This window comes from Pseudorca crassidens, chromosome 7 (assembly GCF_039906515.1).
Source record: "Pseudorca crassidens isolate mPseCra1 chromosome 7, mPseCra1.hap1, whole genome shotgun sequence".
Lineage (NCBI taxonomy): Eukaryota > Metazoa > Chordata > Mammalia > Artiodactyla > Delphinidae > Pseudorca > Pseudorca crassidens.
This window is the reverse complement of record NC_090302.1, coordinates 1,049,271-1,063,278: the sequence shown is the minus strand read 5'-3', so window position 1 is coordinate 1,063,278 and position 14,008 is coordinate 1,049,271. Positions and strand designations below refer to the sequence as shown.

Genomic DNA, 14,008 nt, shown 5'->3' with positions numbered 1-14,008 from the left:
GGAAGGACACCAGGCGCACACAGCTGGACAGGTGCACAGAGGTGCCCAGGTGTGCGCAAAGACCCAGGCATACAGACACACTGTGAAGGCAAACACACGCGCACAGAACGAGGTCGGTGCCGGCGGCCACGGTGGTTGCAGTGGGACGGCCGCTCTCAGTGAGGCCACCAGGGGGCAAGAGTGACCTGGAGCTACTGATGACAGCCAGCTGAGAGCTGTCCACGGTGCCCAGGTGACAGCCTTTTAGCTCCGGGGTGCCCCACGACAGCAAGCACTGTGATGCCCCCTCTTACCCCCACCGGCTGCCTCCTGAGAGCACCCGCACCCCATCCCACCTGGAAACCTCCCAGGCTCACGTTACTGAGAGAACAAGTGCGGGGGGGGGGGGGGTGAGCCCCAGCACGGTGCTTCCTTTCAGCCCTTTGTGTTTCAAAACTTCGAAGATGGGGCTGGCTGCCCTCAGGTTTGTGAAATGGCTCAGAAACCAGCAGAAGTGTACGTGGTGCGTGCGTTGGGCAGGGGGGTGATGAGCGAACAAGGACTGCCATCCTCCCACACAAGGCATGACCAGACAGAAATAGTGTCTGAGCTCACTTCCCAGAAAGGGGGAGGCGGCGGGGAGATGCCGCCAAGACCACGCGTTCCCACGCTGGAGAAAACAGTGCTTAGGGAAGGGGGGTTGCAGGAGCGGCAGGTGGGGGCGGCTGATGTCTCTTGAGGACGCGGAAAACAGCACCCAGGCAGCAGGGACGCGACGTCTGGTGTGATTGCACGGCTTGGCGCCAGATCCAGGCTCCTGGCAAGGGTCATCCTTCTGAGCAATGGGCCCTTCGTCCGTCTTGGCCCCGATCTCCACATCCCCCGACACCACCTCCTGTTGAGGGTTTGCCCCTCACCCCCCCCCCCAGGTCTTGAGCATTGCCTGCACCCTAGGCAGCTGCCTTGCCCACTCACTCTCCGGCCTGCCATTCGCACCTGCACCCAGGCCAGCTCGAGGCCGGGGCCCAGACTCCAGTCTGGCCTAGGTCACTGCTGCAGATCTGCCATTGCTGCAGGGGCTCTGCTGGCCAGAGAAGACTCAAGGGACTCAGGGACTCTTTTAGGCCAACCAACTGGCAGCTACTCCAGGCCACAACCATGGAGCAAGAGACCAGGGTCAGTCAACACCACCCCAGGTCTGGGCCCAGAGAGGAAGGAAGTAGAAACAACCGGGGTCCTCCCTCGGGTCCAGGAGGGGGCCTGTGCACCCAACACAACTGCGGGGAGGGCTTCCCTGGTGGCTCAGTGGTTAAGAATCCGCCTGCCAATGCAGGGGACACGGGTTTGAGCCCTGGTCCGGGAAGATCCCACATGCCGCGGAGCAACTAAGCCCGCGTGCCACAACTACTGAAGCCCGCGCACCTAGAGCCCGCGCACCGCAACGAAGAGTAGCCCCCGCTCGCCGCAACTAGAGAAAGCCCGTGCGCAGCACCGAAGACCCAACGCGGCCAAAAAAAAATTTTTTTAACTGTAGCGAGGGAGGGCCGGCAACAGCAGAGACGCCCCACCCCACGGACATTCTCTCCACTGCTCTATGAAAAACTTTTTACTACAAAATTTTTACAAGTAGGCGCTGGGCTGGCTCCCAGCTTGTGGGCTCTGACCCTCCCCCTAAAACCCAAGACTGGGGGTGGGAGGGGACTCTCAGGACTCCATTCCCTGCGGACCCAACCCCGCATTCACAGGCTGAGGGCTGCGGGGTGTCTGAATCCCCACCCACAGTAAGAGGAGGAGGCACACTACGCCCAGCGATGAAGCCAAGGCAGGAGTGGGCAGGAGGGCGCTGGAGCCGGTTGCCTTCGCCGATCCGGCCAAATGTGGGCGTGGTCGCCAGAGCCTTGCTCCCGGGCTTCATTAGGGACAGAGATGTTGAGAGTGGGGTGGGGTGAGGCATGGGGGACTTGGGGCTGGGGCAGCTGCCCCCAACCCGCCCCTAGATGGCGCTCGGCGACTTGGCAGAGCACGCCCGGTTCAGCAGAAGGACGAACGCAGCCAGGGTCATGGCGGCGAATAGCAGAAGCAGGACGACCCGAGAGCTGAAGTCTGTGCCCTTGCGCAGCCCGGGCGGGTCGGCGGGGATCAGGTTGGTCAGGTTCAGCATGTAGCCGAGCGCCCAGCCGACAGCGGTGTCCCCGGCCTACGGTCGGGAGGCGCGGCCTCAGCCTAGGCGCAGCCCGGGAGGCCCCGCCCCCCCGCCCTCGGCCCCGCCCCCCTGCGCGCGGGCCCACCGGCTCCCACTTTCTTCTGGAAGGTCACGCCTCCAAAAGTGCGCTCGTCGAAGCCGTAGCCGCGGCACAGCAGCGGCTGCACGAATGTAGCCCCAGCGCAGTAGTCGGGCAGGCGGGCCCGCTCCCCCGGCGCCTGAGCCTGCAGCTGGAATGCAGGTGGGAGACTGTAGGGCCAGGGGCCACCGGGAGATCTCTGCCCCACCAGACACAGAAAGGCAATGCAGGGCTGGAGACCCCCCCGCAGGTCCCAGAAAGAACGAGGCTGAGGGGGCCTCCCCCAGGCAGAGCTCTTTCCTCAGGGCAGAACAGCGTGACTTCCAGATGGCAGCAAGAACCTGCGCCTGGGAGGGGGACCTCCAGGGGACAGCAGGGGTGGCCACGCAGCGGGCAGAGGGCTGCAGCAAACTTGGCGATGGTCGGGGTAACAGGAGAAGCTCTAGGCTTGACCCCAGGCCCCTGGGCTTGCCTCCCGATCCCCACTTTTCCAGCAGCCCCAAGTCTGTCTGAGACTAGCCACGAAGAGGACAGGATGGGGCCTGCGTCACCACCGAGCCCCACTCCAGAGACACTCCAGTGCCTCTCCCGGAGTCACCTCTTCCTCTGCATGTCCGAACCCCTCCATCCTTCACCTGAGCCAGTGTCCAGTCCATGGTGGCAGCCAGAAACCTGGGGGTTTCTCACTCCCCCACCCCCAGTTCTATCTGCTAAGTCTCCCCTGAGTCCTCTGCTTCTCCCCTGCTTGGCTGTTCTCCCCCACACTCTCCCAGCTACACGCCTCCCCACCCTGTCCACTCCATGCTCCCTGCTGCCCCAGGGCCTTTGCACTGGCTGTTCCCTCTACCCTCCTGATCTTGGTTCTAGGGTCAGGCCTCAGGGAGGCTTCTGCAATCTCATCTGGCTCCCGGCCTCCTTGCCGTAGCCTGGCCACTTTTCAAGTCTGATGAACAGTGTATCCCCCACTGCAGTGGGCATTCTGAGAGGCCTAAGACTCCCTCTACTCGTAGAGCAAACGAATGATCAGGACGCGTGACACTGGCTGGCGGAGCCCCCTGAGCAGCCCTGGAGGAGGGGGGTGCAGGCCTCACCTCACTCCACGTCTGGTTGCAGATGGTGACCACGGCCGCCTCTAGTTGCTGCAGGGTTGCCACGGGCAGCCCCATCCCAGTTCTCAGGAAGTCCACCGTGTGGAAGAAAGCAGAGAAGGCCTGTGAGGGGGGTACAGTCACACCGTGACCAGACCCCAAGCACTTCGGGGCACGCCCCCGGCCCCCCAACCCCAGTCCTCTGGACTCACGATGAACTTTCCAGGCAGAGGGGGCTGGAAGATGCCGTTGAAGGAGCGTCTAGAGAAGCGGCAGGAGGAGAAGTTAAAGAGCTCAGACATGAGGCCACGGCACAGGGCAGGGTCGCTGCTTCCCGACAGGCTGACCTTGGCGCTCCTGTTGAAGGTCTGGGGCCGCTGGGCTGCAGTGCATGGCGACTCATGCACATCCTGGAGCAGCACATGAGTGGAATAGCCCTTCGGCCAGCAGGGGTGGAAGCCGTGGGTCTGGGCAGATGACAAGGGTGTGTGTGGCAACACCACCACTCCAAGCAGTGCCCACCATCCCCGCCCTAAGACCCTAGGAGGGCCTCCCCAGAGGACCAGCTGATAAATCTCCCACAAGTTCCACTTTGGCAACATCACTTCTGAGCTCAGGAGCAATCCATGGCTCCCCCTGCTTGCTGGACAAAAAGCAACCCCCTTAGGCAGGCTGTCCAGGTCCTCTGAGATGTGGCCCTGGCCCTCCCTCCTCCCCAGCCAGCCACTCACCAGGCTCACCTCCAGCCCCTGGGCCTTTACCCATGCTGGATCCCTGCCCACCTGTCCTTACAGCTGATGAAAGCCCAACTTTGGTTCCTGGAGAAGCCCCCCTCAGTACGGCTGCTGTTCGGGCTCTGCTCTGGGCCCTCGGCCCCCACTCCCCCTGGCTCCCTACCTCCAGAAGGACTCAGTGGAGGGTACCTGGAGTGCACTGGCCAGCAGCCTCCAGAGGACCTGGTCACGGCCATAGCAGAGGAAGCTGTGGGCCGTAGAGCCGCAGCTGGACCTCATTGGCCGGATCCTCAGCTGCGCTGGCCGGCTCGAAGGTGATCTGTGTGGAGGCGCCCCCCAGGTCCATGGCCCCCAGCGTCCCCTTCCTTGGCCGGAACCACTGGCCCACCCAGCCATACTGTGGGAAGTGGAGGGTGAGGTCAGTCAGTGGGTGGGGGCCACCGGGCCCACCTTGATGAAGTTCTCCAGCAGGCAGTTGGCGGCCACCCAGCCAAACAGCCCCTCATCCTGGGCTGAGAGGATGCGGGCACGACGGCAGTCAAAGCGTCTGCGTCTGTGTCGCGGACGCGAGCACGTTGGCCGCAGCCTCTGGATTGGTTAGGCTGTGACACAGGGAGGATTCTGAGGGACATCTTCCCCAGATGGCCGTGATCCTGCTGCTGGGGTGCACAGCCAGCCGAGGGGGCCCCAGCCCAGGGCTGCTGCGGGGGACATGCAGGGCCTGCCCTGTGCTGAGGCCGTCGTGGTCCCCGGGGCCAGGAGGTCACTTGAGCAGGCGCATGCCCGCTGTGGCTCCCAGGTAGAGGGGCGTGCCCGCGTGTCTCTCCTTGGGCACATCCCGAAGCGCCTGGTTCAGGCATTCCACAAGACTCTGCCCAGCCCCAGAAGGGTTGTCAGCGTAGCTAGAGATGCCCCCACCTAGAGGGAGGCAGCAAGAGGGGCCTAAGCCTGGTGGGCAGCCTCTAGGTGGACCATAGGCCAGCAGGGCGGGGGCGGTGGGGGAGGGGCTTGCGCTCCTAACAGGCGGCAGTTGAGACCAGTTCAGAGACAAAAGGGCCCGCCCGTGTGCCACCCACAGTCTCTGAGCTGCCACCTGCCCAGTGGATGTGCACACAGGTGGCAGGACAAAGCACTGGCTATTGTCAACCCAGCCTAGCCTGCCCAGGGGCCTGCCTGGGTGTGCCCACTGGCTCCTCGGACCCCCTCCTGCCCCACCTGGGATGTAGAGGCCAGTCTTGGGCCAGGGAGGGCCCAAACCTTCCAACTGTTTCCTGGGGCTTCTCTTCTAGGAAAAGAAGGGACGCAGCCTGTCTTTGGGGGAGCTCCTGCAGCTCCTGCCTGGATTGGGCCCCACCTGGCATCAAGCAGCGGGTTCTGATGGCTGGTGTCTGCAAAGGCTAAGGCCGGAGAGGGCTCCTGAGACCCTACAGTGAGTGGGTGTCCAGGCCAGGGGGCGCCTAGTGCACAGGGGACCCTTACCACGCACATCACAGGAGCTGTGCTGGCCCACGATGCCTGTGTCGTTCTCTTTGTCCGCTGGCCACTTGTAGATGAACATGGATGTGTGGGAAGAGCCGGCGTCCAGAACGATGCCATACTGGGGGTGGGGGGAAGGTCAGCCTCGGGGGGGGGCGGGGGCCTGAAGCCATGCCCTTTGACTCTCTCAGCTCTCCAGCCCACCCCACCCCACCCTGTGTCGAGGGTGGAAGCTTCAGAATGAAGCTCTGAGGCTCAGAGAAGGCCAGGGACACTCACTGTGCCACAGCTTGCCTGGGGGGAGAGTGGGAGTGGAGGCGGATGGCCCTCTGACTGCGGGAGCCTTCCTGGCAAGGGCAAATGAGGGGCAGGATCAGAGTCAGGGGTCCCGGGACCACGCTTGGAACCTTGCCCGGGGGGGCATGAGGTCCCCAGGCTGCAGGAGAAAAGCTAGAGCTTCAGGAAGCGCCCCTTCGGGCCTGCTCTTCCTTCCTCCCCTCTGTCCTTACCTCTCTGACCTCAGCCCAACCTGAGGATGTGGAAGCGAGGGGGAAAGCTGGACTGAGGCTGCGCGTGGGCCTGCGATAAGCAGACACCCCCTCCCTGGGCCTCAAAGGCAGGGCCAGAGAGAGCTGCCCCGGCGCCACATGGGCCTTCCAGGCAGGTCGGGCGGGTGACGGTCAGCACCCAGGTTGCAAGAGCCACTTTCCAGCACCTGCCCCCAGGGGCCTGGATTCCAATAGGAGGAGGCGGTCTGGAGAGCATGCCCTCCTGAGCCGGGAAGGGGGCCCCTCTGGTCCTCTCCCTGACACAGGGAACTCCAGCAGCAGCAGGCCAAGTGGCCCGCCCCACCGCACCCCTACCGGGTGGTCGCCCTTGGCTACAGGGCACCCACCCCAGCGATCTCCATCCTGGGCTCCTGGGCCTTAGAGCACCTACCATCCACCCACGCATCAGGCCGGCCCACAAGCCCAATAGAGGGTTAGGGAGGGCGGGCTCCTGGAGGCTGAGTCTGGCGGGGATGCGTGGGGGGATCAGGCCTAGCCCGCTCCGACCCCTTCAGGACCAGCCAGGGCTGCCCCCTCACTGTGGGAGCCACCGGAGAGGCTGGGGAGGAGTCCCTGGGCCCCAGCGCCTGTCGCACCCCATCTGGGCCAAACCCCGAGGCGATGCCTCCCTGGAGGCCGAACGTGCTGGGGGCGCGGGCCGGGCCGCGGTCAGGGAGCCGCGGGGTGTGGAGAGACGCCCCTCGGCCGCGCCGCGAAAGGCTCCGCGGCGGGCGCGGCGAGCGGAGAGCTCCCGGGACTTCGGCCTCCCGCACCGCGTCCCCCGGAAGCGCCGCTGCCGCGCCCTGGACCGGGACCCAGAGCGCTGGTGAGGGGCCTGGGACCTCATCCCGCCGGGCCGGGAGCGGAGCGCGCGGGGTCCCGGCTGCCACGCGGGCGCAGCCTGGCCCTGCTCGGTCCGAGCCTCTCCGCCCGGCGCCGCGGCCCAGCCAGCAGCTCCCGGACTGCGCCGGGTTGCCAGGGCGCTCCAGCGTGCACCTTGAGGGCGGGCGGCTCCCGAATGTCGCGGGTGGGGACACACAGCAGCAGGAGGCCGGCGAGGGCCGGCGAGGCCCGCCGCGGCCAGCAGCAGCGGCGGCAGCAGCGACAGCGCCTTCCCGGCCATGGGGGCGCGGGGCGGACCAGGCGTTGACGGCGCGGCGTCGGGGAGCCGGAGGCCGAGGTCCCGGGACCGCGGGTAGGCGCCTGGGGCGGGGCGCGGACCGGTCCACGGCTGCCACGCCCACTGGCGGGCCGCCCCGCCCACCTCCCGCTTGGCTCCGGAGCACAGGTGAGAGACGCGGCGGCTGAGTCACCCGCGCTGCCCCTCTCAGCGCCCTGGTCTCAGCCCTGGCGCCCTGAGTCTATGTCCCACCTTCTTCCTGTCCGCTCAGCCCCAAAGATTCACCCCTTCTGACCTGTCCCGCTGACCTGTAAGCGCCTGCCGACCACGCTCTGCCTCTGGGCACTCCGCTCCAGCAGGACCTAGAGAGCCCCCAGCCCCTCGGGCCTTAGGGCACGGCGGCAGAAGGCCTGGCCTGGGGGTGGGCTGGGCTGCCGCCCAGGCAGGCTTGTTCCAAGGGTCTTGCCGCTTCAGAGCCGGCTTTCCCCCGGCCTGGTCGTGAAGGAAGGAGGCAACGCCAGCTACAGGAACCACGTGGGCTCCTGGCTGGGCCCCTGCCATGCCCTCCCGGCAAGAAAGGGCTGGCCAGCCTGCGATGCTGACCCAGTCCTGGGCTGCATGGCAGGGCATCGCCCTGGTCACCCCCCAGGACACTGAGCTGACCCAGGCTGAGCCTGCTCTGGAGGTGCTGAGACCTCAAAGCTGAGTGCCAAGCAGGGTGAAGCCAGACCTACTTCACACAGTTCCAAGGTGACAGATGAGGGCACAGGCAGAGAGAGGAACGGGATGGCCACAGCCGCACCATGCCCAGAAACAAGAGAACCCACGCTCAGGCTGGCCCACCCCCCACCCCGGTGGCCCCCTTTTCCTGGGGGACCCAGAAGCCTGGGCTGGGGAGGCCAGAGGCTTCCCAAGGAGGGAGGAGGAGCCTCTGCGGATGAGGGAGAGGGTCCCCCAGGCCGGGCTTGTCAGCACCCAGGTCCCTGCACACTGGGCTAAGTGCTCAGCTGGTCGCAGGACCCAGCTCAGCCCTTCCACCCCATGAAATGACTGGCCGCTGTGCTTGGAATCCCCATGGGCCCTGTGTGCCACCCTGGCCAAGCATCACCCCCTTCTCTGGCCAGGGGCCACCCCCATTTTGTGCAAAATAGGAATTCCAGCAGCAGGGAGCCATGTGGCAAGACCACCCAGGAGAGCCAGCAGATGGGGGCGGGGTTAGGGGACCAAAAGGACAGCCTTTGATGGGCACAGGGTCTGGGCAATGGCCCGGCCGGGTGGAACCGGCAGGGACAATTGGGATCGCTGGGACGGCTGCCCAGGCTGAGGGTCTGGTGTCTCAGGCCCAGCAAAGGAGCCTTTCTTCCAGCTCAGGACCCCAGTGGGAAGGGTGGGCGACTCGGGACGTTGCTGGGCCTCCCCAGCCCCGCCGGGCTGGGTTCCAGCAGAGAGACACTGGGTGCGGCAGGCCAGCACAGGGCTCCAGGCCCCGTTTTCCTGCCAGCTCTCCTCCCCCTCCCCCAGGCCCTTTCTTCCACCCCAGAAAGTTCAGAGGAGCCAGAGGCCTGCAGTTTAGGCTGAAATGTAAGAGACAAAGGCGGCCCAGAGAGAGGCCTGCACATGAAAGGGCAGGAGACACTGGTGCTGCCGGCCGGCCCCTGCCCCCTCCTCACCCCTCTAGGCCCAAGGGAGCCCCACCAGACCTGAGAGGAGGGGTCCTGGAGAACAGAGAACTGGACCCTGCCCTGGTGCTCGTGGCAGGGGCCCAGACTAGCCTGGGGAGAGAAGAAGGGAAGAAGCCAGGGGACATGGAACAGCCACGGCGGAGACTGGGAGCGAGTTCTCTCCCAGGGAGACCAGGGCGGGAATCCCCTCTTGGCCCAGAGACTTCCTTCGATGGGACCCTGGAAACTGGGCTGGGGGACAGGCGGCAGGGAGGCCCTGGCAGGAGCCCACCGGCAGGAGGGGGCTCTGGCGGGGCAGCCCCAGGCCTTGGGCCTCCGGGAACCTCAGCAGGGGTGGGGCTCCAGATGTGCTGCACATGGCTTGGCCCTGGCTCCAAGCAGAGGCATGCGGCTGCAGAGAGGTGCCGGGAGAGGCCCTCAGGAGAGGGGTCCTCAGAACCCTCCTCCCCCCCGACAGGATCCAGACCTCCCAGGGGGGCCGGTTAAGGTCTTGGCTGTCCCTGGCTCAGTCTCTCCATCGGAAGCCACAGTGTCTCGTGGCTGAAACATCTTCTTCACTCACTGCGCCCTTTCTACACGTGCTCATCAAGTCATTCAACAGACGTTTGCCGAGCACCTCCTATGGGGCCAGAGGCATACCAGGCTGCGTGCATGCACAGTGAGCGAGGGATGCTCACGGACTCCATGGCATGTGGGGGGACCCACCACCGGTCCAGGGGAGAGCAGGCTTGTCAAAGGCTCCCCGGGTCAGGGGAGGCCCGTGCTGCCTCGTGAGATGCAGCAGACAGACAGGAGAGCAAGTGCGGTACACATGCCCTGTGGAAAGAATCACAGTGCAGGAACAGGCATATCAGAGAGCCTTCGGTTGTCCTGACCAGAGGTGTCTACTCTCTTGACTTTTGTACTTGCTACTCTCTTGCTTTTCTTTATAGTTTTCCATCTCTCTAAATAATATATTGTGCTATTTCTCCTGGTTGTTTCTTTTTTTAGAATTTTATCTTTTATTTATTTTTGGCTGCGTTGGGTCTTTGTTGCTGCGTGAGGGCTTTCTCTAGTTGTGGTGAGCGGGGGCTACTCTTGGTTGTGGTGCGTGGGCTTCTCATTGCGGTGGCTTCTCTTGTTGCGGAGCATGGGCTCTAGGCGCGCAGGCTTCAGTAGTTGTGGCACACAGGCTCAGTAGTTGTGGCGTGCAGGCTCAGTAGCTTTGCGGCATGTGGGATCCTCCTGGACCAGGGCTTGAACCTGTGTCCCCTGCATTGGCAGGGGGATTCTTAACCACTGGGCCACCAGGGAAGTCCCTTTCTTTCTTCTTCTTTTTTTTTATACTGGAATACTGTTCTGGGATTTGCTTCTTTCACTCCCACTGTATTTTTGAGATTCAGCACGCTGGCTTGTGAAGCTGTAGATGGTCCGCCCCGTTGCTGCATCGTCCTCTGCTGTGAGTGTTGCAAAGCTCGCATTTCAGCTGTGAGTGTGTCGGGGGTCCTGGCTTCAGGCTGTTTTCACTAAGATTGCTCCTGTGCACATTTGCACGCGGGCAAGCCTTTCCCTGGGGAATAGCCTAGGAGCTGGTGACCAGAGCGCACCTGTGTGTGCAGGTTCACCTGCAAATAGCTGCACTGTTTTCAGGATGGTGGCGCCACCTGGCGATCTCAAGAGCACACACCACCATTTTGGTTGGTATTGTGCAACTCTTGGCTTTCTCTAGTTGCGGTGGGCAGGGGCTACTCTTCGCTGTGGTATGCAGGCTTCTCATTGCAGTGGCTTCTCTTTTTGCAGAGCACGGGCTCTAGGGCATGGGGGCTTCAGTAGTTGTGGTTCGCGGACTTCAGTAGTTGTGGCTCACGGGCTCTAGAGCGCAGGCTCAGTAGTTGTGGCGCACGGGCTTAGTTGCTCCACAGCATGTGGACCAGGGCTCAAACCCGTGTCCCCCGCATTGGCAGGCGGATTCTTAACCACTGCGCCACCAGGGAAGTCCTCTCTTTGAGCTTTTAATGTCATTTCCTTGATTACTGAAGAAATAGAGTCTTTCCTGTCTTCCATGAGGCATCTTTTCAAATCTTTGTTCATTCTCTAGGGATTGTTTATCTTTTCCTTATAGATCTGCAGGAATTCTTTATGTATACTGGGGACACGAGTCCTTTGCAGTGAAATCATAGAAGTGCTTGATTAGTCCAGATGTATCCATTTTCTGCTCTATCATTTGCTCCTTTTGGGTCCTGTACGCATAATCTGCCATGAGGTATGTATCCACCGCTAATGGATTGGCATAATCTTGTTGAAAATATCCTGTTAGTGGGAATTCCCCAGTGGTCCAGTGGTTAGGACTCCACGCTTCCACTGCAGGGGGCACGGGTTCAGTCTCTGGTTGGGGAACTAAGATACTGCATACCGTGCAGCAGGGCAAAAAAAAAAAAAATCCTGTTAACATCTACTTAATTTCTGCAGCATATGTTGTTATTTTTTTAAATTGCTCAATCATTTTATTTCTGCCTTTTATCTCTTTTATTCTTCACTATTCCAGGCAGATGCTTCTGCACTTCGTTAGTTTCCTCAATCAAGTCTTTGCCTTCATGGATGTTTTCTATAAAGTGTGTTTGTTTTCCATTTCACTAATTTCTGCTCTAACCTTTATTATTCTTACTCAAATATAACTTTATGTGAGCAGGAGTTTTCGTGTCTCTTTTGTTTGGATGTTCCCCAGCATCAAGAAAAGTGTCGGGGAATTCCCTGGTGGTCCAGTGGTTAGGACTCCACGTTCACTGCCAAGGGCCCGCATTCGATCCCTGGTGGGGAAACTAGGATCCCACAAGCCACGCAGCGTGGCCAAAAAAATGTGTCGAGTACATATATATAGTCAATAAAAATATTTTAATATAATGTGTTATAATTTCTTTCTTCTATATTCTTTGTATTTATTTCTATTTCTTTTTCCAACTTCTGAAGTTCAATGCTTAATTCACTTCTTACAAGGCTTTCTTCTTTCCTGATGTGTCTAAGTGTCTATATACATTTCCCTCTGGTCTCTGCTTTTGAGGCACACTCTTTTTATTTTCATTTAGATAATTTTTTTCATTTTCATTGTGATTTCTTATTTGATGTATGAATTGTTTAGATGTGGGTGTGGGTTTTTTCCTTTTTTAAATTTATTTTTTCCTGTTTTTTATTTTTTGTGTGTTTTTTCTTTTTTTCTCCCCTTTTTTTTTTTTTTGTTTCTTTTGGTTTTGTTTTTTGGGGGGAAGTGTGTGTGCTTTAATATCCAAAAGTCTGGGCTGTTTTCTAAGGTACCTGCATCGTGGTTGCATCATGTAGTCTGCATGAGAGCAATCTTCCGATATTTGTTGCATTGCCTTTTGGGCCCAGCATGTGGTCATGAATAGTTATAGATGCTCTCCGTGTGCTTCAGAAGAATTCTCCAATTAGTGAGTGTCTCGGTCTGGATTTGTCCATTAGATCAACATTACCAATAATGTTCAAATCTACTATATCCTATCAATTATCAAGAGATATATGTTAAAATTTCTCACTGTGATGGTGAGTCTGTCAATTTTTCTTTATAGTTCTGATAAGTCTTGCCGTATAGATAGATAGATAGGTAGATTTTTTAACATATCATACAATAGCAAAACCAAGAAATTGACATTGGTACAACCTAAGGAGCGTACTTCTCTCTCACTGGTTTTACTTGCACTCATTTGTGTGTGTAGCTCTCTGCAATTTTACCACACGTGTAGCCTTATGGGACCACCACGACAAGCAAGAAATTCAATTGACCCATCCCCACGAGACCCCTCACACCGCCCTTCAGCCAACCCACACCCTCCATCTCCATAATCATGTTATCTCCCGGTTGGTACATGCATGGGTCACACATAATGTATCCTTTTGAGATTGGCTTTCACCACCCAGCATAATTTCCCTGAGGTGCATTCATGTTGCTGTGTTATCAATAGTTCCTTCCTCTTCATTGCCGATTTGTATCCCGTGGTGTGGATGGACCATAGTTTCTTCAAACAGTCACCCATAGAAGGAAGGACATTTGAGCAGTGTCTAGTTGGGAGCTACTACCAGTGAAGTTGCTATGAACAATCATATACATGTTCCTGCGTGAAAATAAGTCTTCGTTTCTCTGGGATAAATGCCCAAGAATGCAATCGCTGTGTGTATGATGTGTTAGGGTGCTCCAGAGAAAGGAAAGAGAACCGACAGGAATATATATATGGGGGTGGCAGGGAGGAGAGAGGGAGAGAGGGAGAGAAACAGATTTATTTTAAGGAATTGGCTCATGCGGTTGGTTGTAGGAGCTGGCAAGTCTGAAGTCTGCAAAGCAGGTCAGCAGGTTGGAACCCAGGAAAGACTGGATGCAGCAGTCTTGAGCGCAAAAGCAGTCTGCAAGCCGACATCCTTCCTTTCGGGGTTTCTTAGTCTTTTCTCTTAAGGCCTTCAACTGAGTGGACGAGGCCTACCCACACTATGGGGAACAATCTGCTTTACTCAAAGCCCACTGGAGTAAACGTCAGTCAACTGAGTGGATGAGGCCTACCCACACTATGGGGAACAATCTGCTTTACTCAAAGCCCACTGGTGTAAACGTCAGTCGTATCGAAAACATACCTTCACGGCAAATTCTGTGTTTGACCAAAGGATTGGGCACCCTATCCTAGCGAAGCTGACACGTGAAATTAACCATCATACGTGGTGAGTCAATTTTATGTTATTTTATTGGTTTTTAAAAATAAATTTATTTATTTTTGGCTGCGTTGGGTCTTCATTACTGTGTGCGGGCTTTCTCTAGTTGCGGCGCGCGGGGGTTACTCTTCCTTGCGGTGCACGGGCTTCTCATTAGGTGGCTTCTCTTATTGTGGAGCACGGGCTCTAGGCGCGCGGGCTCAGTAGTTGTGACACTCGGGCTCAGTAGTTGTGGCACGCGGGCTTAGTTGCTCCGCGGCATGTGGGATCTTCCCGGACCAGGGCTCAAACCTGTGTCCCCTGCATTGGCAGGTGGATTCTTAACCACTGCGCCACCAGGGAAGTCCCTTATTATGTGTTTTCTGATTTTTTTTTCTTGTAGAGTTGAACTTCTTTTCCCTTTTCTCCCC

At 59.1% G+C, this 14,008-nt stretch overlaps 1 protein-coding gene across 1 annotated transcript; it reads right to left on the bottom strand.

Annotated features, from left to right (window-relative positions):
- Positions 1 to 1,486: 1,486 nt before the first annotated feature.
- On the bottom strand, positions 1,487 to 7,518 carry ENTPD2 (ectonucleoside triphosphate diphosphohydrolase 2). Its single transcript, XM_067742643.1, is given in 12 exon segments — positions 1,487 to 2,176; positions 2,278 to 2,412; positions 3,353 to 3,472; positions 3,562 to 3,816; positions 4,273 to 4,336; positions 4,338 to 4,480; positions 4,534 to 4,627; positions 4,629 to 4,685; positions 4,851 to 5,001; positions 5,563 to 5,680; positions 7,104 to 7,175; positions 7,177 to 7,518. Coding segments are annotated over 12 exon segments (1,467 nt in total). The 5' UTR covers positions 7,231 to 7,518; the 3' UTR covers positions 1,487 to 1,972.
- Between the last annotated feature and the right edge of the window lie 6,490 nt (positions 7,519 to 14,008).